This window comes from Apteryx mantelli, chromosome 4 (assembly GCF_036417845.1).
Source record: "Apteryx mantelli isolate bAptMan1 chromosome 4, bAptMan1.hap1, whole genome shotgun sequence".
NCBI classification, from domain to species: domain Eukaryota; kingdom Metazoa; phylum Chordata; class Aves; order Apterygiformes; family Apterygidae; genus Apteryx; species Apteryx mantelli.
The window spans coordinates 51,900,056-51,922,665 of NC_089981.1; the positions used below are offsets into that span (position 1 = coordinate 51,900,056).

At 38.9% G+C, this 22,610-nt stretch overlaps 1 protein-coding gene across 2 annotated transcripts; it reads left to right on the top strand.

Moving 5' to 3' along the window:
* Window positions 1–57: 57 nt before the first annotated feature.
* On the top strand, window positions 58–17,773 carry LOC106498327 (serine/arginine-rich splicing factor 5-like). 2 transcript variants are annotated; one of them, XM_013959534.2, is made up of 9 exons: window positions 58–188; window positions 1,509–1,611; window positions 2,687–2,825; window positions 6,309–6,379; window positions 7,509–7,595; window positions 10,152–10,224; window positions 14,085–14,158; window positions 15,108–15,218; window positions 16,251–17,773. In XM_013959534.2, exons 3-9 carry the CDS (start codon window positions 2,700–2,702, stop codon window positions 16,534–16,536), a joined length of 828 nt encoding a protein of 275 aa, XP_013814988.1. In that variant the 5' UTR covers window positions 58–188; window positions 1,509–1,611; window positions 2,687–2,699; the 3' UTR covers window positions 16,537–17,773. The 2 variants fall into 2 exon arrangements, with proteins under 2 accessions (XP_013814988.1, XP_013814987.1); XM_013959533.2 differs by lacking the exon at window positions 1,509–1,611.
* The last annotated feature ends 4,837 nt before the right edge of the window (window positions 17,774–22,610 follow it).

Consider the following 22,610-nt stretch of genomic DNA (forward strand, 5'->3'; position numbering starts at 1 on the left):
GGCCCCAGGGGCGCGGCCCGGAGCCGCCGCGCGGCACGCTGGGAGTTGGAGTCGGGCGTTGGCGGTTGCGCAGCATCCGTCGGGGGCGCGCGGCGTTGTTGGTCTCTCGTAGGAACAAGGCAGCCATTGCCGCGGCGGCTGGGAAGAGCGGTTTCCTCAGGGCCGGCTGGAGTCAGCGCTCAGCGACGGTGGGTAACAGCCCCTCGTTTGCCCGCTCGGTGGCGGAAAGGCCCGGGGAGGGTCGGGCGACGAGTTGCGAGCGGGTTCTCGCAGCCGGGGCCTGTCTGCGCTGGCCGCGGGGCGGGGACGGGCCCGGCCTTTCTTGTGGCGCCGCCGAGCCGAGCGGAGGAAGCTGCTCTCGGAGGCCTCGTTGGCGCCGCGCGGCGCCGCTGGCTGCGGCGCTCGGCGGGGCCGGGGCACGGCCCCTGGCGGTTTGGTAATCGAGGCGCGACGCCAGCAGGCCGCGGAGGCCGTCGCGCCGTATCTTCTGCGGCTCCTCCCGTCGGTGTCCCCAGCCGCTGTGCTCTGCGGCGGGGGCGTCTGCCCGCCGGTGTTTTCCTCAGGGCAGCGACTGGGAACCATTGGGGTTTGAAGGTGAGTGTAAAGCCGCTCGTGTCCGCCGCGAAGGGCCGGAAGGGCGATCGCCAGCCATCGGGCCGACGCCTTAGTTGCGGTGAACTCGAGGAGAGGGTCTGTCTGCCTTTGGGAGGTGGCGAGTCTAGCGTTGTCCCGTCTCGTCTTCACAGAAAGACGAAGCAGATTGTTTTCTGCTGCGGGCCTTTGATTCCCAAGTGCTTTTCCTCCGCTATGTAGCACCTTGCGAGCCACCAGTAAACAAACCCAGTTGCATTGTGCTAGGAACAACGTGTTAAGCTCTGCAACTTGCAGGTGTCGATACAGATCTCATCCGTTGTGATCCCTGATGTTTGAGTAAATAATGTGTGGGCGGATGTTTTACAATTCTTAAGCTATACCCCTGATATTTTTTCAGATAGTCAATTCCATCTCTCCCATGTTCGTTTTGCTCCTCCCCCCGTTGTTTTTCTAGAACTGAGATCTAAAAGTACTGAGCAGCACTTACACAGTTGTTTTAACTTGATAAATCCACGTTGTTCCCCAAATGAGTTCTGTTGTCAAAATGAGTATTCTTACAGTATTTTAAATCACACAGTTATAGAAGTCTGTGCTACCTCTGTCAGAGTCTGTCTTTCCCATACAGGCTGCTGGCCTTGCTTGTCTTATGCATGTATGGTAAGCTGAATCACTAAAGACTAGCTGCTCTCCAAAGGAGCTGAATCTATTCTCTGGCCTGGCTTTCCATGTGGGCATAAAAGTGCAAGTGCCAGCACAAAGGAGTCAATGGCTATAAAGGGCAGAATAGGCCATTTTAGGGGAAGCACAAACTTACTACATGGCAACAATTAAAAAGCTATCAACCTCAGGCCATAGTTCCATGACAATTTAGGCTAACCTAAGTGCTGTCACTCTTTTGTCCCTCTCCCTTTAAGATGCCCTACAGCCTCCCTTCATAAGTTCTGGTACTTCTCTGATGGCACACTGAGCTGACAAGGAAGCTAATCAGTATAAACCTAGTCGGTGTTAACACAAAAGGTAAATCATACTAACCCAAAATACTCCCTCCAAATTGTTCTTAACTACAGTTTCATTGTTAACTTGATATGATGTCTGTACTGTATTCTTTGTCTGCTTTACAGCCCATCCTTGTAGTACAAGATCACATTGTACTTCCACTTCTTAGGGCTTGGATTCTTTGTGTTTTGTATGACAGCAAGCTCAGTGATGGAGTAAAACAATTAACATTTTCTGCTGTCATGTGAACTTAAAATGTATTCATGTGCTGTTTAGTTAGTTTCTAACTAAATATTTGGATGAATAAGCCAATATTAAAATGAGAAGGAGGAGGTCCTAAATTTGGGGTGCCTTTCCACTGAAAAAGTGGCATGCTGAAGGTAATCAACGGAGCTTCCATAAAGTATCTCAAATTATGTATCCTGGTTCAATAGATAGTTTTGAGAGTCTGAATCTCCAAAATGGCCTTTGGTTTTGCCGTGACTGAAATCTCACAACAACAAACTTTTTCTTTGTTCATGACTTAATAGACTGTTGAGACATTTGATAATTAGTGCAAATTGAAATAATTTGATTAATACTGTGTATCTTTTGGATGCCAGTAAAACTTTTATTGAAGCTGGCCTGTTAGGTGAAAATAAACATTTGAGAATGTTTTATATCTTTATCCCAATGATTAGCCTAACACTTCTGTTCAGTTTTTTATGTTTTTACTACTGTTAGCCCCATAAATTCATCTTATAGTCTTATTCATCTATAAATTCATCTTATAGAGCTTATAGTGTATTTTTTTGTATTCTGAGGTACAGAAGCCTCATTAGTCTAGCAGCTAATGAAAGTGTCAGTTCACTTACTAGAAGTATTAAAGTTACGTGAATAAAAAGAACAAAGTGGGAGTTCTCCATAAGTTCTGTTAAAGTTAGTGAGAGCAGATTTTCTCACTTCTCTGGCTATAGAGAAGAATCAGGTTTTTAACATACATACCTGGAGGACAATAAAATCCACTACCATTTAACCAAGATTTCTGAGATGTGAAAGTGATCTTAATCTATTTTAGGTTTATTAATCTGATAAACAGTGCTGTTTTCTTTCTTAGTATCAAACTTAAGATGAGTGGCTGCCGTGTCTTTGTTGGACACTTAAGCTCACGTGCTCGGGAACGGGATGTGGAGAAATTCTTCAAAGGATATGGACGCATACGAGAAATCCATCTAAAAAATGGCTTTGGATTTGTGGTAAGTATCAGCTTATTTTCTTTTCTCTTGCCGGTACTAGCCTGGCTAGACTGATACTAAGGAGGGCAAAAATGCTTGAGAGAATGATAGTTCAAATGGGAAACAGAAAATATTAATATGTATGCTTCAGATTGCTTTTCAGGTGATATGATTATAGTTTTCTCCCACTCAGTTATGTATTACCTGGTTTTGGCCAGGATTCTCTCTATATCTTAGTAATAATCTGACTACATTAAATTCATGGTATTGTAAAACTTGACAAAGTCTAATCCTCAGAGAGATCTTTACAATCTCACTTCTGTTTCTCTCTTACTTGTTTCAGTCTCCTGGACTGGAAGGACATTTATCTCTTAAATAATGGCCTAACATAAAAGAGAAGTTGTTGGCTGAGACAACAGGGGTAATAGGTGCTTGCAATTGGATTTGAGCAGTGCAGCCCAGCTGGTGTTTAACTCTCATGCAGCTAAAGCTAGGGATACCCACCATGAATATATGTTCATAAGGCATCTGTGTCACTCAGACTATTCTCTATTCATAAAGAGAACAGATAGTTCTTTGGATCTTAGTTTTCTACCACAGCTTTCTAGAGCTCTGTATCCCTTAACTATTGTCCAAATCTTTGCAACTTTACAGGTTCCCAAGCTGACTCAGGATCAGCTTGTTTCTTAACTATTTTTCTCTTGAGAGCTGGGACTTAGCCATTCTGCGGCATTGAATTCCAACTGGAAAGGTTTATATTGCCCTCACATTGTGACAGACATTCTTTCTGCCAGAATCAGTCGCTTCTGTGAAGCTATGGAAAAAGAACAAAAAACAGTCTTTGCCTATTTCAGTTTCATATGAATATTACTTCTTGACTCCTAAACATGCCAGTTCCTGATGGCCCTATACTATGAGCTACTTCTTGCTGACTGCCAGGCAGTGGGTAAATACCTGCCTCTTGAAGTCTGGAGGTAAATGGCTGGTCTAGAAATGAAATTGAGTTTATTTAGTCTGTCCTTCCCCAGTTGCTGCTATTTCCCAATCACCTTTCCCTGAGCCTTTCTCTTCTTCTTTTGGGCAGGGCTGTTGACTCATTCAGGAACAACCTCTGCCCAAATCTTTTACATGAGTCAGCCAAGCCTCCTTCCTCTCTTCTACAGTTTCTAGGTAGTAGCATTTCTCTTCAAAGCCCACCAACTAATAGGCTTGAATAATTGTTTCATGCCTCTGTCAAAAATGTTTAACTGTTCTCATGGTGAAGATTTTTTTTTTTTTTCCCTATCTGGACAAAACTTCTCCCGAAGGAGCTTGTGCCCTTTGCCTTTGTCCTGTCACTATGCATCCATATGAGGAAAGTATCACCTCTATAGCTCCATGTGAGGAAAGTATCATCTCTATACCTGTGCTTTAAGTATTGGAAGACTGACTAAATCCCCTTGGAGCCTTTTCTTCTCGAGGCTGAACAAACCCAATTCCTTCAGCCTTTCTTTATGTATCAAGTCTCCAACCCTCTGATCATCTTAGTGACCCTCTGCTGGTCCCTGTCCGATTTTTCAATGTCTGTCTTGAATGGGAGGACCAAAACTGGACAAAGTATTCCAGGTGTGGCTTAACAAGTGCCAGGTAGGGTGAAATAATCACATTCCTTGATCTGCTGGCTGTGCTCTTACTAATGCAGCCCAGGACATGGTTTGCCTTCATTGCTGGAAGGGGACACTGCTCACTCCACCCTTAGCTTGCTGTCTACCAGGACCCCCACATCCCTTTCAGCACAGCTACACTATGGCCATTCAGACCCCAGCCTGTACTGCTGCTTGGGATTGCTCTGTCCCAGGTGCAGCACTTTACAATTATCTTTGTTAAACCTTGCAATTCTTGTTACCTAACCTAGCCTATCGAGGTTTCTCAGTATGGTGGCTTTTCCTTCTGGCATATCTACTTCTTCTTGCAGTTTGCTGTCACCCACAAACTTGGTGAGGGTGCATTCAGTCCTGTCATCTAGATCATTTATAAAGATACTGAATAGTATTAGTGCCTGAGGAACTCCACTCCTGACCAGCTGCCAGTTTAACTTTGTTTTTATTGATATAAAATTTGTATTTATAAAACATTTTACAAAACCAAATGACTTTGAACATTGTTGTAGCATTGGTATAGTTAAAAGAAGAAAGCATGTTTCTGTGTGCTTGGTCTGAATCATTGCTTAATCTTTGAAATTAATTATATTTACTTAAATTCTGCAGACTTCTATGCAGAATGTTTTCAAACTTTAGTCCCCAAAGCTAGATAGACTTCAGACATTCAGTGTATTAGAAATTAACTGAAATCAGTGAATTGTAGGTGCTAACTATTGATATTCTTAAATGCTAAGCCTAAATAAATTTCTCAAGATAATCTCTGCATGGTGCTGCAAGGATCTGTGATGCTTGGTAGTGAAGCTGATTTTAGTAGGGAAGGGGGAAGATTTCTTAAGCCAGCATTGCTTCTGAAAAGCTGTTCCTAGTTATGCAAACACTATCTCCAATTTGAGAAGCTCCTTCTCTGTTGTTCACTACTCTCATGCAGCAGTTCCATGATTTTTTTCATCCATGCTTTTGGTTTAAGCAGTTCCTATCCAGCTGCTTGCTCTCACTGCTTTCTTTCTTTCTTTTCCTTCTCCCCTTGCCACAGGTTCAGCCATATGATGAACCTACCTGGGAAGCTGATCTAGCTGAAAAATAACACTATCTTTTTCACCCTAACCCCTGCACCCAGTGCACTGTTTTTCATCTGGATAGGTTTCTTGACCTAGTTTCCTGCAGAGTTATACAAACAGTTTTGCCAAGAACCAGTGGGCTGGATAAGGGGCAGGGGCTACTCAAGCTGATTAAACTAGTGTTGCTACCAAAGGTGAAGTGGCAGATTCCATTGCAACAGTATGTGGAATTGCATATTACAGCTGATCCAGACCCAGAGCATGCCAGTGCTGTAGGGGAGCTTGTCTTGCTTACTATTCTTACACAAGCACCTTTTTGCCAGACTAGGGAGCTGAATTAGCTCAGAAAAAAAAATCAGAAGGGATGTTTTTTGTTGTTGTTGTTGTTTTTCTGGTTTACTTTTTTTTTTTTGCCAGTTCATTAAGGAGAGTTAGCTAGGCTCAGAATTATATTGGCCCCAGAACTCCTACAAGAGGGTTTTTGGAGAGTGCGACTCTCCCCCTTTTGGTAGCAGTTGGATCAGCTTGAGCTGTTGTATATGATTTCCTTATATATAGGGCTGTGTTTTAGACTGTATGCCTTGAAATAATCCACCCACCTCTCCGAAAAAGATGTTTTAGAGATCTTTTTAATGAATCAGATCATTTCATTTATTTATTTTACACAGATCCCACAAATGATTATACTGAAACAGCTGAGGGGACATATTTGCTGCAGAAATTGAAAATTTATAAAGAAAGCATGTTTTCTAGCATTTAAAAATACTGTGAGGGAAAATATTTGTTTATTCACATTTTTTTCCTAGGAATTTGAAGATCACAGAGATGCTGATGATGCAATTTATGAACTAAATGGTAAAGAGTTGTGTGATGAAAGGTAAGCTTAGTAACATGTTTTCCCTTAAGAACAGCAAAAGTGTTTTGCATCCAGATAAGGTGCATTACCTTGTGCTTTGTTGCCTGTTTCCTGTACCTCTGATGGGATACACCTTCCATAACTTTAGATAAAGAGATTAGTCAGGATCCTGGCTTTAATTTTTAGAAAAAAGAGTTCAGGCTTGGGGGGGGGGGTTGGAGTAGGGCTAATTGTTTTCTCCACTTACACTGCTTTAAGATATTTCTGCTCCAAAAGTTTTCTCATGGTCTTGTCTAGAAATGTTAGTCAAAGTGAATTGAAGTTACAGGCATACCTCAGAGATATTGCGGGTTCAGTTCCAGACCACCGCCATAAAGCGAATATTGCAATAAAGCGAGTCACACAAATTTTTTGGTTTCCTGGTTCATATAAAAGTTATGTTTACACTATACTGTAGTCTAGTAAGTGTGCAATAGCATTATATCTAAAAAAAAATGTACGAAATGTGTCGCAGAGACACGAAGTGAGCACATGCTGTTGGAAAAATGGCGCCAATAGACCTGCTCAATGCAGGGTTGCCACAAACCTTCAATTTGTATTTAAAAAAAAAAAAAAAAAAAGCAATATCTGTGAAGCGCAATAAAGCGAAGTGCAATAAAACGAGGTATGCCGGTATTTTTCATTTATCTACCTGTTGGCTTTAGAAAATAAATTGATGAGAACCTACCATCATTAGTGTTGCCCTTCAACTTGCAACAATGTGGACTATAGTCATTGTATGTTACAATAGTTTTTACTTTGATTGTGGAAGTTGGTTTTAGCTCGTTGTGTTATTGTTGCATTCCAAATACTCGTTTTGGTACCCTTTTCACTCTGTGATTACTCTTAGGCTCTGGTTGAGCACATTTGATTGAAACTGTCTGAATTACAGACCCATGATAGTTCTCATGAAAGTCCGAGGGAGGTAGATGAGACAAAAAGACACTGTTCTGGCTCTTTAAGAAATGCCAGTGATTCTGGTATAAAGCATTGCATGTAAGGGCAGGATACTTCTTGTTCATGCATATGTGCTTCCAGTTGCGAAAGATTTAAGTCAGTGTCAAATCCTTGAAAAGTGTGAGTTTTTTTGTTTTTTTCCTACTATCGTAAGGGTTACAATTGAGCATGCTCGAGCCCGAAGAGGAAGGGGCAGATTCGCACAACGGTTCAGTTATTACCAGTCCCAGAGTGGATCTAGGTAGGTGGTTTTGACTCTGTTTTCTACAAATAGAAGAACTGAAGAACTGTACTAAAACACTATTTTCTTCCTGTGATTGGAGCTATGGAGACCTCTGTTTCCTTGTTTATTGTCATGCAAGAGGCCTTATGTTAACAAACCTCAGCAGTCATTTATTATTTTCCTTCACTGCCTGAGCAGGAGAATGTGAATTTTGAAACAGTTTAACTGGTTCACAAAGATTGATAGACATGTTTTGAAATGCTCCCTCTCCATGTTCTATGTATTGCATTGATCTTGCTCACTACTATAGTGTACTTGATGTGGAATAGTAGCACTGCAGTTGGGTTTGCTCTTTTTAAAACTAAATCAAGCAAAAAGTTTTAAGTATCTCAACAACAGCGTGCAGCAATTAGTTCAATGTAATTTATTTTGAAACCGAATTCTTAGGAAGAAAACTAATCTAAAACTTCAGATTCAAAGTTGTAGGTCAACAAGGAGTAAAGTAAAACATACTTCTTAACATCTGTCTTACAGAATCCTTTGTAATTTAGATTTGGAAATACAGGTCTGTATTTTTTATTTTAAATGGTGCTGGCAGGTGTATCAATTCCATAATATAAAGATTCAGAGCTTCTCTGTTGAGGCTTCTTTCATAAACTTACAGGCTACGTAAAATTACTGCAGGGCAGTAGTTCTCCAGGGTACTTACTATCTAATTAAGCTTTTATGTTTCCAATTGTTTGGTTATCAAAATGCTTGCTTCAGCACAGCATACAAAACAAACTGTATTTAAGAAACACCAGATATTACCATGTGCAGAAGCATTTAGATACCAAGTGACAAAGTCTGCTGACTGACTGGTGCCTTGCTGAAGGGCAGTCTCTGTCCAGGAATGGAATCTGAAAAACAGGATATAGCTCATATCCAGAATACCAGCAGTGGACATCCAGCATTTGTGGAAGCGTTTACTTTGAATGATTTCAGTCGGTGGTGAATTTTATGCCACTTCACAGTGAATTTTCTGAAAGTTCTGCAGATTTGTGTATATTACACCAAACAACTACACCTTAGGACTTTGTAGTTCATATCTACCTACCTGAAGTAAACATGCATGAAATTATTTACTCTGTAGACACAGTTATAACCATGGCCTATGCGGACTAGCTTTTGAAAGAAAGAGAAAGACTTAACTGACATAAACCTCTGCATTTGTTTCAAAGTCAGAATTGCTGCCAGTTACAAACCAGTGACTGTCTGGAGCATCTAATTTGCATATGCAAGTATGCTAATTAGATTGTTTTTTCTTTAGTGGCAGTAACCTTCATGCGGTAGAGTTGGTCCGAAGTCCAGGCTAAAAGTGGACTTTTAAAGTAGGAAGTATGATTGGAGGTCATGGGCATCTGACGTTGTAGTCATGTTCATGACGTCAGACTCCCGATTCCTGATGCCAGACAGAAAGAGACTACGATTTGCAATAATGGAAAAATGAGACTCAGCCTGCCAATTTTGAGACTCTGGGACTTCTGTTTAAATGCTCTGAAGATCTGGATGTTCTGAAAAAAATTGGGACACGTCGAGGTATGCACTGAAATGAAATTGCCTGTGCTTCAGTGTACAAATCAATATGCACAATTTAGGGTGGTTTTTTTATGGGAGGAAAAGGTGAGAACAGTTTGCTCCAAGGTCACTGTTCTTGATTCCTCGGTGTTTTCATAGCAATACAGTGTTAGAACCCTACATTACTTATCAAAGAGCTGGCATGCCTTTTTCCAGAGTTCTCAAATCCCTTTGGATTCAGAATAATTAGGATTAGGAACACAAATTACCTGCAAGGGCCGTATTTTTTCCAGACTTTTTCTTCCCCTTTTTTTTGTGAATATTTTAAGCCACAGTTTGCTTTTCTTGAGAGGGTCTTTAATTTTCTAAGTGAAAAAAATAAGCTTTCCTCTGGGAACTGTAAACTGCCACTGTTTTTTCCAGACAACCAGTTAGCTAGATCCCTTTTTACTAAAATAAGAACATTTCTACCCAGAAGACTATCTAATATAGGTCATGGTGGCATAAAGAAATATTAACAAAAGTGATTAGCAATTTAGAATCATGAACTAAGATGCCTTTTAATTGTGCTTTCTGGCTCCCTGACTTGAGGAAGCAGAATTTATCCTACTAACTAAAAAAAAAAAAAAAGCCCTTTACATGAATAACCTCCAAAGTCGTGTATGAGCCAAGCATGTCAAGTACCCAAATTGAACTAAAGTTTAAATCATTTTCATTCTGCTAGGCACTTACCTCAGTGTATCTAGAAAAATAGGAGCTATATTGACTGCCTTGGTATAAAATTCTTCATCAAAATCCTTTCTATTTCACTCATTGAAGCTCTCTCTTAGTAGATATGGATTCTTAAATAAACCATATGTTCTTGACTAAGGAGAATAAAATCTGCAGTCCATCAATAAGGAAAATACTTAACTTAGAACCCTCAGCAAACTAGAGAAAACATCAGGTTGTGTAAGTTCTGAGTTCCTTATACTGGAGATTTTTTTTTTTTTTCTTTTTGTCTCTGAATTCTTCTAGCCGGTATGGACCTCCTGTTCGTACTGAACACAGAATCATAGTTGAAAACCTTTCTTCCCGTATCAGCTGGCAGGTGAGTTAGCCTCTTATCTTCTTTCTTCATTGTTATGATACCCTCATTCAGAACACCTTATTTTCCTGCTCTTTAAATAGACTGTTCTCAGCCTAATTTTATATTAAAGCCATCATAAATATGTAACTTGAATAAAAGCAAAAAACCTCAGTGATTGCTAAAAATTAGTACTCAAACATTTAAAGAAGTCTGCAGTTTCACAGCTGTGCAAATAGTTTTATAACTTGATTTTTGTAGTTGGGAATCGATTCTTGCTTACTTCTGATGACCAGCTGATAAAACATAAAAGATTCTAGATTGTTTCTAAATTACTGAAGCAAAGCATACATTTCAAGCCATCTCATCGTTTTGTAATGTTACACCTGTGAGCGCATGCCTTTGTTTTGGGTGAAATTTAAGGTCTTCTCATGTCTTACAGAATATTCTTTGTTATACAATGCATGATGGAGAAGTCTGTTAATACATCATGAATAAATGAAATCTCAGGAAAGCTACTTCATAAAGTGTGCTCATTATAAATACTAAAAAAACCCCACCCTTTCAGTAATTAGTTTTTGAAGCTTTCTTACATCTTTCTGATTTTTGCCCATCTTTCTAATATTTAGCTGGCTTTAACATAATAACAACATGATCAGTTTCCTTAATTGTGTTCTGCTTAGTGTACAGTCTGTGTAAAATTTACTTTTGTTAAGGACATAGCAGCAGATATTTACAAAAGATGGAATGAATAGTGGAGTTTATTTTTGTTCATTGATCTTTATATTCTTTGAATAAAGGGACTTAATTAGTTCAATGAAAAATAGAGTAGAATACTCTGAATGTTCAAAGCACTGGTCTTGCAGCTGAATATGCATGAGGAGGCTGTTTTGCTTGCCTGAGGCTCCACTGATGTGTTTCATAAGAGTTTGGATACAGTCCATGCAGATAAATGGCAGAACTGGGTTTGTTTGTCTTCTGCATGAAAGGTTCAAAAATTCATAATTGTAAAGTTGTGCTAATTATTGAATAACTGGAAAAAAAACAACTTCTGAGTTGATGCGATGAGCAAGTGGACTTCATCTAAGTCACTTCTGGGTATGCTATGCAGTTTTTGTATATGAAAGGATTGTTCTAAGGTGCACAGTATTTGGAAAGGACAATAGGGATGACAGAAATAAGCTAGAATGGAGTGTTAAGAAAGGTAAATCCTATAAAGCTGTTTAGTGTTCAATTTGTAACTTGAAAAAATTGACATCTGTAAATTTTTTTTACTGGTGAATATTTATAATGGCTTTATGTGTGCTTACTATTCTAGAGTGAAGTCCACCCACTTAAGATTTCATATTGATGAATCTCAAAGTTTTTTCATTAAAGGTTTTAATAATTCTTTTGAATGTATTTTAAGTTACTGTAAAAGACTCAACTTCAAATGAGTTCTGCTATTTAGGCACGTATCAAGAAGTAAAAATCCATATAGAAACCTCATTTAGTTTTGAAGCCATATTTTAACTTTTTAAACTATGCTACTTGTACAACAGATTTAAATAGATAATATATTAACAGTAGTGGCATTATTATTGCTTTCTAATTCCTGAGATCCTAGGAAGCATGATCAGTATGGAACCTCCTTGCTTTGAAACTCATGTGCATCTTTTCATCTTCAGTATGTGCAGGTTCCCAAGCTTTGAGAACTTCTGTCTGTTTTTGTGTTTGGATGTTTAAAAAAAAACACAACACAGACATAAAAAACAGATAAAATTTGTGTTCAGATCAGATGCTTCAAAACTCATTGACTATATTAGTGATAGATAATGTAGTATATAAGTAGTAAAAAATGAAACTATTGGAGTTCTTATTTTAACAAACACACGTTTCTGCATGTCCAGAGGTTTCCCACTGCTCTAATTGGTTCTTAAATTTCTGTGAAGTTTCAGACTGGTCTAGAATGGGGAAAAGTAGATCTGTGTTACATCCAGATGTAATTTTTAATACATATTTTTCCTATTTACAGTCATTCTAAACCTCATTTTCCTTTGCTGCTAAGGATAACATGGGTATTTTTGTGCTGACTAAGGTGAATCGGAACAGTAAACTTAGTGGGACAGTTAAATTTTATCCTAGTTTTTATTAAGTAAAACTAGATAACTTCAAAACATTCCACTAACAAAAGCAAATATTTTGTTTATCTTTTATTAAATACATGCACACTTCCTTTCTTTTTGAGTAATAATATGCATTATATTTCATGATGGTGTTCCTTAGGGTTCAGAATTCAAATACTGTGTGGCAACTGTATGGAGGCCTCAATTTTAAAGCCTAAAATTCCTGACTTAGAAAATAATTACGTAGACTCATTTTTTCTAATTTTCTTTTGATTTATCAATTCTGGTCTGATTAGGCTCCCATCGAGTTGAGTAGAACCAAAATTTTGCTCTGTCTCCTTGAATTGCTGTAAACATACTAGGCTGAAGTATTTTTAATGGTGCTATAGGACCCATTTCTTATTTGCTATTAAAGTTTCTTTGTGTTAAGCATATGTGAAGCAAAGAAAATATCTGCTAGTTTGCATATGGCAGTTTTTAAAATTAAACTGTTGAATTTTAATTGAAAGATTAGATAAAACTAAGCCTATTTATATTCTGTGGCAAATGTTCTAAAGTTTTTCTTGGCTTTTTGTTTTGTAGTCTTTTCTTCCTCAAGCATATTTCTAACCAAGTGCATTTTGAACCTCTTCTAACAACCTTGATTTGGGTTAACCCTCATTTTTCTTGTGTGGAGGAGAAAGAACCAAAGATTTGGGGGTTTTCTAGTGGCTGAAATTCTAGGGTTTGGCCTGTTCTGAATTTTCCTTTTGGTTCCTATGACACTCCTGTTTTTTGGCGATCTAGATCTTGGTTTGCCTGGGTTTGATCTCGATTGGCTAGCACAGATCATCCTCGGGTTCTTTAGCCACTTCTGGAGACTATGTCCAGTGCTTTCAGGGCCTCTGGTACCTCCGTGAAGCATATTGCTATGAGCCATCACTGCCTTTCTCATGTAAGAGAGTTCCTCTTGGCCAGCTAGGTATTGGACAAGCAACTCTTTGCTTAAGGTACCTTCTTATATCATCTGCCACTTGTGGCATGTTGCGGTAAGTAGTCTGGGACTATAAAATACCAGATACTGTTTGGTAGAAGTACCATTTTAACTTTTATAAATGTTTAGATTTTTAATGACCTTTTACACTGTTTGTTTGTACTTTATCCTATTGCTGAGCAAGTAATTTTATAGTGTCTTTGTGTTTAGCCTCTATTAAATTAAACACACGGGTGTCTATTGAAACGACACTGTAGTGTGACAGAATATTGAAGTTAAATGTAATGAAGTTTTTCCTTTTATAAAAGTATTTATTATACATTAATTGCACCCATTTGCATTTAATTTTGTTGTGAAATTGGGGGAGGTGAGTCTATAGAATAAATTTGTCTAAACATATTGGATTTTCATTTAGCTGGGGAGTTAGTCCTTATAATCCGTCATACAAATTTGAATTTTATACTATATTACTTTTCATCTGGTATAATTCTGACATTAATGCATATGTTGATGTTTTAATTTTTGCATTATGTTTTCATAACAGCAATTTTTGGTATGTGGGATTATTTTAAAAGCAGTATTTTATTCATTGTAGTTGTAATAAGAGTGAGGGATTCTTTCTATATGCAGCTGCTATTATATAGACTGAGTTTCAGAAACTGTTTTTTCTAAATTATATGTTTTTACGTATAAAAAATATAAAAGCATTAACCAATTTTAGTGAAGAAAGTTGTGGGGGGTATTATTTACAGCTGACTCATTCATGTGTGTACTATTTGAGTCTAAAATGTTAATTTTTACTGCAGGATTTGAAAGATGTCATGAGAAAGGCAGGAGAGGTAACCTATGTGGATGCGCACAGAAACAACAGGAATGAAGGGTAGGTTCATGTTTGTGTATAAATCTACGTGATAACTAACTGTTAAAGACAAGATTATTGTAATATAAAAATAACTGAAACATAGATCTATGGTGTGGCTTAGATACTATAATCTATCCAATTAAAAGAAAATCTGTCAGTAAATGAGAGTTCAAAAGTGGTATTAAACTGTCTTTCCTCTTCACAATGGAAACAAAATCAAAACCAAAGAAGAGAAAGGAGAAACACTTTTGACAGTTGGATTTTACTGTCCTTCTAGTCATTTATGTAGTTAGTCATTTATGATCTGATGCTGATTGCTGAGGTGAGAATATCTCCTCTGTCTGGCTGCTTTGCTCTAATTTACCATACAAAGTCATGGGAAATGGACATAATCAACTTCCATAGGGAGTAGGTAGCTGTCTGTTCTCCAAACATTCTTAACTTGTGCACAGTATAAAGGTCCTGCAACGCAAAGTAGAAGAGAGGGAAATCTGAGTGGAGTGTGTGTGCTGGCAAGAGAGTGCTTAAGGGCCACTCCAAGCAAATGCAACTTAGACATTTTTGAGGGGAAAACCTATGAAAAGAAAAATTAAAGAGGGGAATTTTTATTCACCTTAAAGATCTGAAGAAACAACCAAACTCTGCAAGTTTATTTTGCTATTTGGACAGCTTTAGGATGCACTTTAGTGAAGGATTGAAGGAAATGTCCTCAGCTGGTACAGGTTTGTGTAGCTTCCTGGATTTGTTTAATTTACAGTTCAGTTGTGAGTTTCAGGACTGTTTTAAGATGATGTGAAAGGTATGGATGGCTAAGACAGTCATATTTTCCTGTTAACCAAGTTAAAAATTAGCTTTGAGAAGATAAAACATCAAGCTGTGAATCAGCAGATAGAAAAAGGCCCAACCTTTTTCTCCTTGCTTTTTAAATCTCTCTAACTTAATTTTTTTCTTTCTCAATGGTATATAGAGTTGTGGAATTTGCATCCTATAGTGATATGAAGAGTGCACTGGAAAAATTGGATGGCACCGAGCTGAATGGACGCAGAATTAAGCTGATTGAAGATCATAGAAGGCACAGGTGTGTCACCTGACCTGGTAAAATTTTGCTGAGAGTAGTATTGATGCCAAAGGTTTAATATCTAATTCTTTGGCCCCAGGCTAAATATCACAGCACTGAACCACTTTCCAGCAGTGTAAACGGGTTTAGATAAGAGCTGACTTACTGAAAATAGGGTGAATAAAACACTTTTGGATGAGAAAAAGGAGAAGGGTTTTTTTTGTTTTTGTTTTTTTTTTCCCCACAGCTAAAACTTGATATTTAGATGAATGGATTAAAAAATATTACCTATGAATTTTGGTATTATAATCCTTTTAATTTAATGGAAAGCTGTTTCACAGTCCTTTGAAATGCCTGTCACCCATATTCAGATAGTTGTGAAAGCCAGCTTTTTGGTGAGAATAAAAGAAAAACAGCTAGCTGACTTGCATTATTCCCCAAACAGTTCTGCCATTTAGTCATTAAAAAAATGCCATGTTAGCTGTACCTCTTTTGAAGACTTTCTTAAAAATAATCCATTTCTTTACTGATAAAAGGATGCATAACTAGAGAATGTGTTAAACTGTCAGGCCTTAAGGAGTGCTGGTGTTCTGTGCCTTCAGATTTTTTTTTTTTTTTTTAGCATCTTCAAGGAGACCCTATGACCATAACTAATTTATATGGGTTTTTTTTCCTGGAGAGAATAGATACCACAGGTGCAAACTTTTGTTTCTGCACTTTTTTTGATAAATGGCTAAAAAATTTTTGTCTACTCGTGAAGAAAACAAAAAGGCATCTTTTATGAGGCAGTTCTCATTTTGCCAACGTAGCAGAGAATGCGGAGGCTAGCAGTTGCAGTCTCCAGGCTGCTCTTGGTCCAAGAAGATATTGTTATGATGGAGCATAACAGAAATTTAGCAGCACTCTGAAATAACTGAATGCTGTGCACAGTGCATTCAGATGTGCAGATATAAATGCTGAGCATACAAAGTGAAATTTGAAAATTTAAATTGATGTTGAGTATTTTAAATTTAGTAGCAGCTGAGACTAAGGCTCTTAATTGTGTTTCTCTAGAAGCAGGTCTCGTTCAAGGAGTTACTCAAGATCTCGCAGCAGGTCCAAGTCTACAGGATCTTCCAGATCATACAGCCGTTCCAGGTCCAGGTCCAGATCAAGGTCCAGGTCCAGGTCTCGCTCTCGGTCCCGGTCCCGGTCCCGGTCTCGCTCTCGCAGTCGTACACCTAAAAAGAGTTACTCCCAGAAGAGCCACCGCTCCAGCCTGCTAGCTTCTTCCCCATCTCCCTCTTCCTCTAAAAGGAAATCTCGTTCTAGGTCGAGCTCTGCTCATAGCCGTAGTTAACCTGCTCTTAGAGATGTATTAACGCGTTTAATTTGATTCAAGTTTCTTGAAGACTTGAGACAAATTATACATGAGAACTGGGAGGGGAGAGTTAACATGATGAAAGGGTAACCTCCTTTTTCATTGCCAAAGTGCCTGTCATCAGTTAGGCCATCTCTGTGAGGAAGGGCTGTCAGCTTTCTCCTTTCAGTGAAGTCTGGAGTGGGAAGTCTTTTTTTTTTTTTTTTTTTTTTCCTGCTATTAGTAAACATTTCTATCATAGATATATTATGTACACATAATGCTGAGGTAATGGGATGAGTCAATACGCTGCTTTCTCCCTCCCCTGCCCCCCACTTTTCCCTCCACCTCCAAGGCCTTTGACTTCCAAAATACTACATTAGCTTTTGTCCTTGGTATTGAATCCACAGAACAGGAAGTATAGATTTTATTCTTTAAGGTTCTGTGGCTACTTTTCTGTGTGAGAATGAATGGGCCAGCTGAATTTAGTTTAGAGTTCACTTTTTACCCATTGCTTGGCTTAACAGGCTATTTAAGTTCCAGCTTTAAATGACCTTGATAATATGCTTAATTTGCAACAGACTTTCAGGAATATGCATTGGCCAGTTAATATTGCTCATTTTGGTAATGAATCAATACAATGTTAACCAGTAATGAAAGCTGGAATTCCCTGTTAGAATGAGACACACCATCCAGGTGACAGGATTATTGGAAATCCATTATACTTATGACATTTCCAGTAATTCAGTAGTTTGTGATCTTGTATGTAGAGGCCTTATTTGACAGGTGACTCCATAAAACTGCACAGAAATGTCAATATGCATGTCCATGTTTTTAATGTTTATAAAAGTGACATAGCTTTCATACCCAAAAGTATGATATTGAATATTGTGTGTATGATTAGCAATAGTCTTGATGGAAAGGAAGGTTATTTTAGTAAATGACAGCAGCAAAAATTCCCAGGAACAGTCTAGTCATTTGTGACAGGAAAATTTAATCATGTTAAAGGGTAAAGAGGGTAATTTCTTTAGAACTCCTGAATGCACAGTTGTTTCAATTAATAGAAATTTCCACTGCAAATACTGTTTTTTCTTATAATTTGGGATTAAATTTTTTTTAAACTTTTGGATCATTAAAGAAGGGAAGCATTTTTTGGAAAAATACATGTAAATTAATCCCAAAGTCTTATGTGTGTTAAGTGTACCAATCCTAATAAAATAAAACCTTTTCTGGCTTATCTTGTGGAGTTTTATTTAGTAATGTTACTGTTGCCATTGTTCATTTCATGCAGTCTTGCAAAGGTTATCACAAGGAAATTTATTTTAAGGTGTACTGTTGTGGAAGCAAACAAAAAGGAAACAAGGAACACATGACATGTAAGTAACCAGATGCTGTCTAATATGAGGAAGTCAAACTATAGGATTTTACTGTCAGGGCCTTCAGCTGCTCGGGGGCCTGTTTGAATCAATTGATGGCAAATAGCATTTCTTGCAGACAGATTTCTATCTGACTTTCTTGTCCACCAATTCAACAGAAGAACTAACAACCAAATGTCCATAGTTACTGGGTCTTTGTATAGGTAAAATCATTTTGGAAGGTTTGAAATATGGTTGCAGGGAATCTTACATTGCTGAAACTGTGGCAACTGCCATGCGCTGTGCCTGTGCATGTAAGACTTCATGGCTGACTCCTTTATTCGAGAGAGCTACTGCTAATCTTACTCTTTTGCATGTTTGGCTTGATGTGATGTGAATATGATAGCACTTCAGAAAAGCACAAGGAACAAATAGAAATCACTTTGCAACAGAATTTTGCTAGGTACAACTCTGCTGAGAAAGCTGGGATGGGATAGCTTCTGCCCTAGTTTTGCTCTGCTGTGTTAAGTGTCAGTGTTGCTTGCTTAGATATATTTGTGTCACTACTAAAAAACCTCCCAAAATGGTAGTGTGTTGATAGTGCATCAGCTAATGGAAAGTAATCTTTCTTTGTGCGTGCTTAGCACAAATGTCCGCCACCTAGCTTGGTTACCTGTGAGACTGGTAAGTGCAAAGTCAGACTTTGAGAGCCTCTGACCACAGTATGCTTACCTTGAATCATTAATTTTTGATTCTTCATTATACGGGATCATTCCCCTTTGAGAATTTTCTGATTCACTCAGTAGGACCAGTAGCAAGAAAAATTGTAGACCAAAAAAATGCCGAAAAGTTTATGTAATCTTGTGACTGCAACCATAAACGCATACAGTTTATTTATCTGAGTACAATGGGCATTAGGTTGAGATTTGTGCTGCTGGTTAGAATTAATATTTTTTTCAACTACTTTTAAATTGATATGATTGAAACAATGGTGGTTTAGTGTAGATAGTGGTTTAGTGTAGAAACTCCTGTGGCAGTATTTCTTTTCTGTACTGGAATAGTAGCGGTTTAAACATTTTTACCCATACAGCTGCATCCAAGTTAACTGTAGTACTGCTTCCTAAATGTAGCAGTAGATAACCAAGGACTGCAGATTGTATGGTGTTGATACCAATGCAATGTGACATGATAAAAAATAGACTTTGCACTAATTTTTACATGTTTTTAAGGTGGCAAGCAGTGGCTCTTTGTTCCCCTATGACGTACAAAGGACTTAAAAGTGTTTGAGGAAAAGGTGAGCTTTTGAAATATTAAGAATATCAGATCTGATCTTTTTTCTGTTTGGGTGTGGTATGTTTGTTTATGGCAGATGTGAACTTGGCAGCTTAATCTTTATTTGAAGGGGAAGGATAAGAATCTTTAGCAGCTGTCCTTGCCAAAACAGGTTATTTTAAAGGAAAGGTTGAGTCCTCAGTTGCTCAGCTCTTGGTTGTTTCCTTTGGTGTATTAGTTTAAGTGCCTGGAGAAATAATGTAGTTTTAAGCCAAATTTTCATTTCTTGTGCACACAAGTCTTTCTGGCCTATTCAGTGTCAAAAAGGTTTAAACCCTTATAATGTACTGGGGGGTTTGGGGAGGGGGGGGAGAGTGGTCTGATTACTCCCACATGCGCACATTTCCTACTGTGTCACCACTTTTTTTCAAGAAGACAATAAATAGCAGGTTGGAATTTTGTACTTTCAAACACACACTCAAGAGTATCATGTCAGGAAGTCCTGACAGTTTCGAATAGGTTTCAGAGCAGCACAGCCTTTTTTCAGCACACAGTTCTTACAGAAATGAAAGCCACATTTTTCAGAGAGGTTTAAAGTTTAACACGTTACCTTGCATTTAAAATGAGCTACAACTGCGTACTGTTAATTATTGCTTTGATGAAGGATAACTCATGGTGCTACTGTAAGCTGATAATGTCTGACCTCTTAACTTGGAGCAAGGCCAATCTAGAAATTGTAGTTTTAGGGCGTATGTGTTGGTGGAGAGGGGTAAAAAGACAGTTTTGCAGCCTGAATAAAATATCCTGAGGCTGGTGTTCTGCAAGCCCTTGCATAGAAAAGCCTTGAGAGGGAAGTAGGGCAGAAAGAAGCTGTGAAGGAAAAAAAGGACAAAGAGTTTCCACAGGTGGCAGTTTACTGCCACAGGCACTGGTATAGACCTTAGAAGGAGAAGGGGAGAAGACATGACTCCCTCTATTGCTCTAAAAGAACATAGCATTCATACTCAGGAAAACTTCAAATTTAGAGGCATCTTCCAGCCTATTTTCTTGAGATAAAGAAACTGGGGAACATGTATGCTTGTTGGTAATTTTTTTAAAAACATTTGGTGTTCTGCTGAAGAGCTAAAGGTCTAAAGGAAAATGAAGCAGTGCTGCGTTCCTGTGAGTGTCTGTGAGTCAGTTTAGCATCTTGATTGGTAGACATAGACTGGCTTGGTACATTCCTTTTAGGGATACATTGTAGTCTGAGACTTGGCTGAACTATTACTGTATTTCAGAAACTAGATTACTTTAAAAATAGAACATTTTTAGATTACTTAAAAATAGAACATTTTTAGACTGCATTGAAGCAAATTATTTATCCACATAGGGAGTCAGGTGTCTCAGTTCCAACTCTACGGAGCCCAGGAACATAAAACCCACTTTAATGTAACCTAAAATAGATTTCTTTAATGTATTAAAACTCATATCTTTTACAGGCAGCATGTTACAACATCTGACACTTTTTTTCCAGGAGAAAGCTGGAAATCACCCCTTCCAACTGGCAGAAAGCTTTGACTCTCAGCCCTGCAAAGCTTTGAAGTCATGATACATCTACAAGTAAATCTGTCATTTCTCCTACCCTTGTCTTGCTAGCCTGAGCCTTGAAGAACAGTTTTCACAAATTTCTCCTCAGCAAATAGAGATGATGTAAGACAATTTAAAAGTTAAATTTATGTTAAATTTAAGGGTTCCAGTTTTGCCTTTGGGATACAGTTGGACAATACAGCTAAGATGATCTAGCAGCTCACTGCTGGCAGGAGGAACTGTACCATTCCTTCTTCCCATGCTCCTGCCCTCTGTCTTGTGTCAACTCTGGTGCTCATCTGTTCCTCCATAAGCCAATTCAATCGCATCACAAAAAATGGGTATTTCAGATCTCTTGCAGTACTGCTTTTTTCCAGTTTTATTCCCTGAATCTGATGCATGGACAGAGGAAGTGGAATTGTGAGCTGGGGTGTAACTCCACTGTGATCCTTCTGTTTCCCTCCTTTACAAATATGCGCATCCTCTTATTCCTAACTTTTTCTACCCATTCTGTTCTCTGAGCAGTCAGCCTCCAAACAGAACGCCATAACTGTCCTTCCATCCTGGATTTCTTGTGCTTCCCTTTCAAAGGACATTTTGCTCCCAGTGGAAGCCTTATGCTGCAGCATACAACTGCTTGCAGCATAGGGCACTGCTGGAAGCAGAGCACTTGATTGCATTTAGGCAACTAGCTACATCCCACCCCAAAAATACGAGTGGTTTTTTTTTTTCTGTGATATTTATGGCACTTCTGTATTTCTAATTACTTTTTTTGTCCATTTAATGCAGGACTTCTTATCCAAGGGTATCCCAGCAGTTTGTAAAGATAAAGTTTATTATGCTTGGCCATATCACATCTCTGCTTTACAGCTGAGAAAAGCAAAGCAAGTGAAAGAGGGCTGAGTTCACCTGTACTTGCAAAGTAAGAGAAGTCAGGAGCAGGCTGGGAATGCAGAAGAGGCCAGGAATCATTGAATAGGTTCATCTCTGACTCATGCCATCTAGTGGCTGTACTTGCTGTCAGTGCTCAGTGCTTATGAAGCCATGAGAAGGGCTCAGAAGGGTTTTGGATCCTCTCAGTGGAGAAACAGCTTCTCTCTCAAAAACAAGGTGAAACAACAGTGTCTTTCAGAGTAGGAAGAAGTGTGCAAAATAGGTTTCACTGTGCACTTAAGGATGTTTGCCCTTCCCTCCTACTTCTTGAAGGTTATATCTTGTGTTTCCCTAAATCCTCCACTCCTTTTTGAGATGCTGCTCTTCACTCTCAGCAGCAGCTCTTATGCATGAGTTCCCAGCTAGTTACCTGCAGCCCTAGGCACCTGCTCAAAGCTGGGCTTGGTTACATAGCTAGCAGGGTGTTTTTGGAGCAGGCAGTGGTGGCAACAGTAAGTAGTGTAGCCCTAGCAAATACTACTGCTAGCTGCCACACTGGGAGCAGACACCACTTTAATTTCCAGTCTCACCTCTTCAGCTCTGAGCTGAGCTGCTCTGGCAGAGCAGTTACCCCTCATTTTATAGGCAAGTACGCACAGGGACTTTAGGGTTGCATTTTTAAAGGTATGGGTGACATCTATTTCACAATGATTTCTACAAGAGTTGCATCCATCTCTGATTTTCTTTAAAAAGCTCTCCAGCTGCTCTAGCAAGCTCAAGAGGCAGGCTGCTAGTGTGCAAGCAGGATGACTCTTCTGATGCACACACTCCATCAGGCTATATACAGAAATCTGGAGAGCCAAATGCTCCTCCTGCTTGATTGCAGCACACACCAGACTGTTGAGGGCAGGTGACTTCTTGGGCTGATATCTTTGAAAATGCAATCCTTGAGCTCTGGTACTACTCCCCGCTTCTGCCACCCCTCTGATACTGTAACAAACCTTTGGA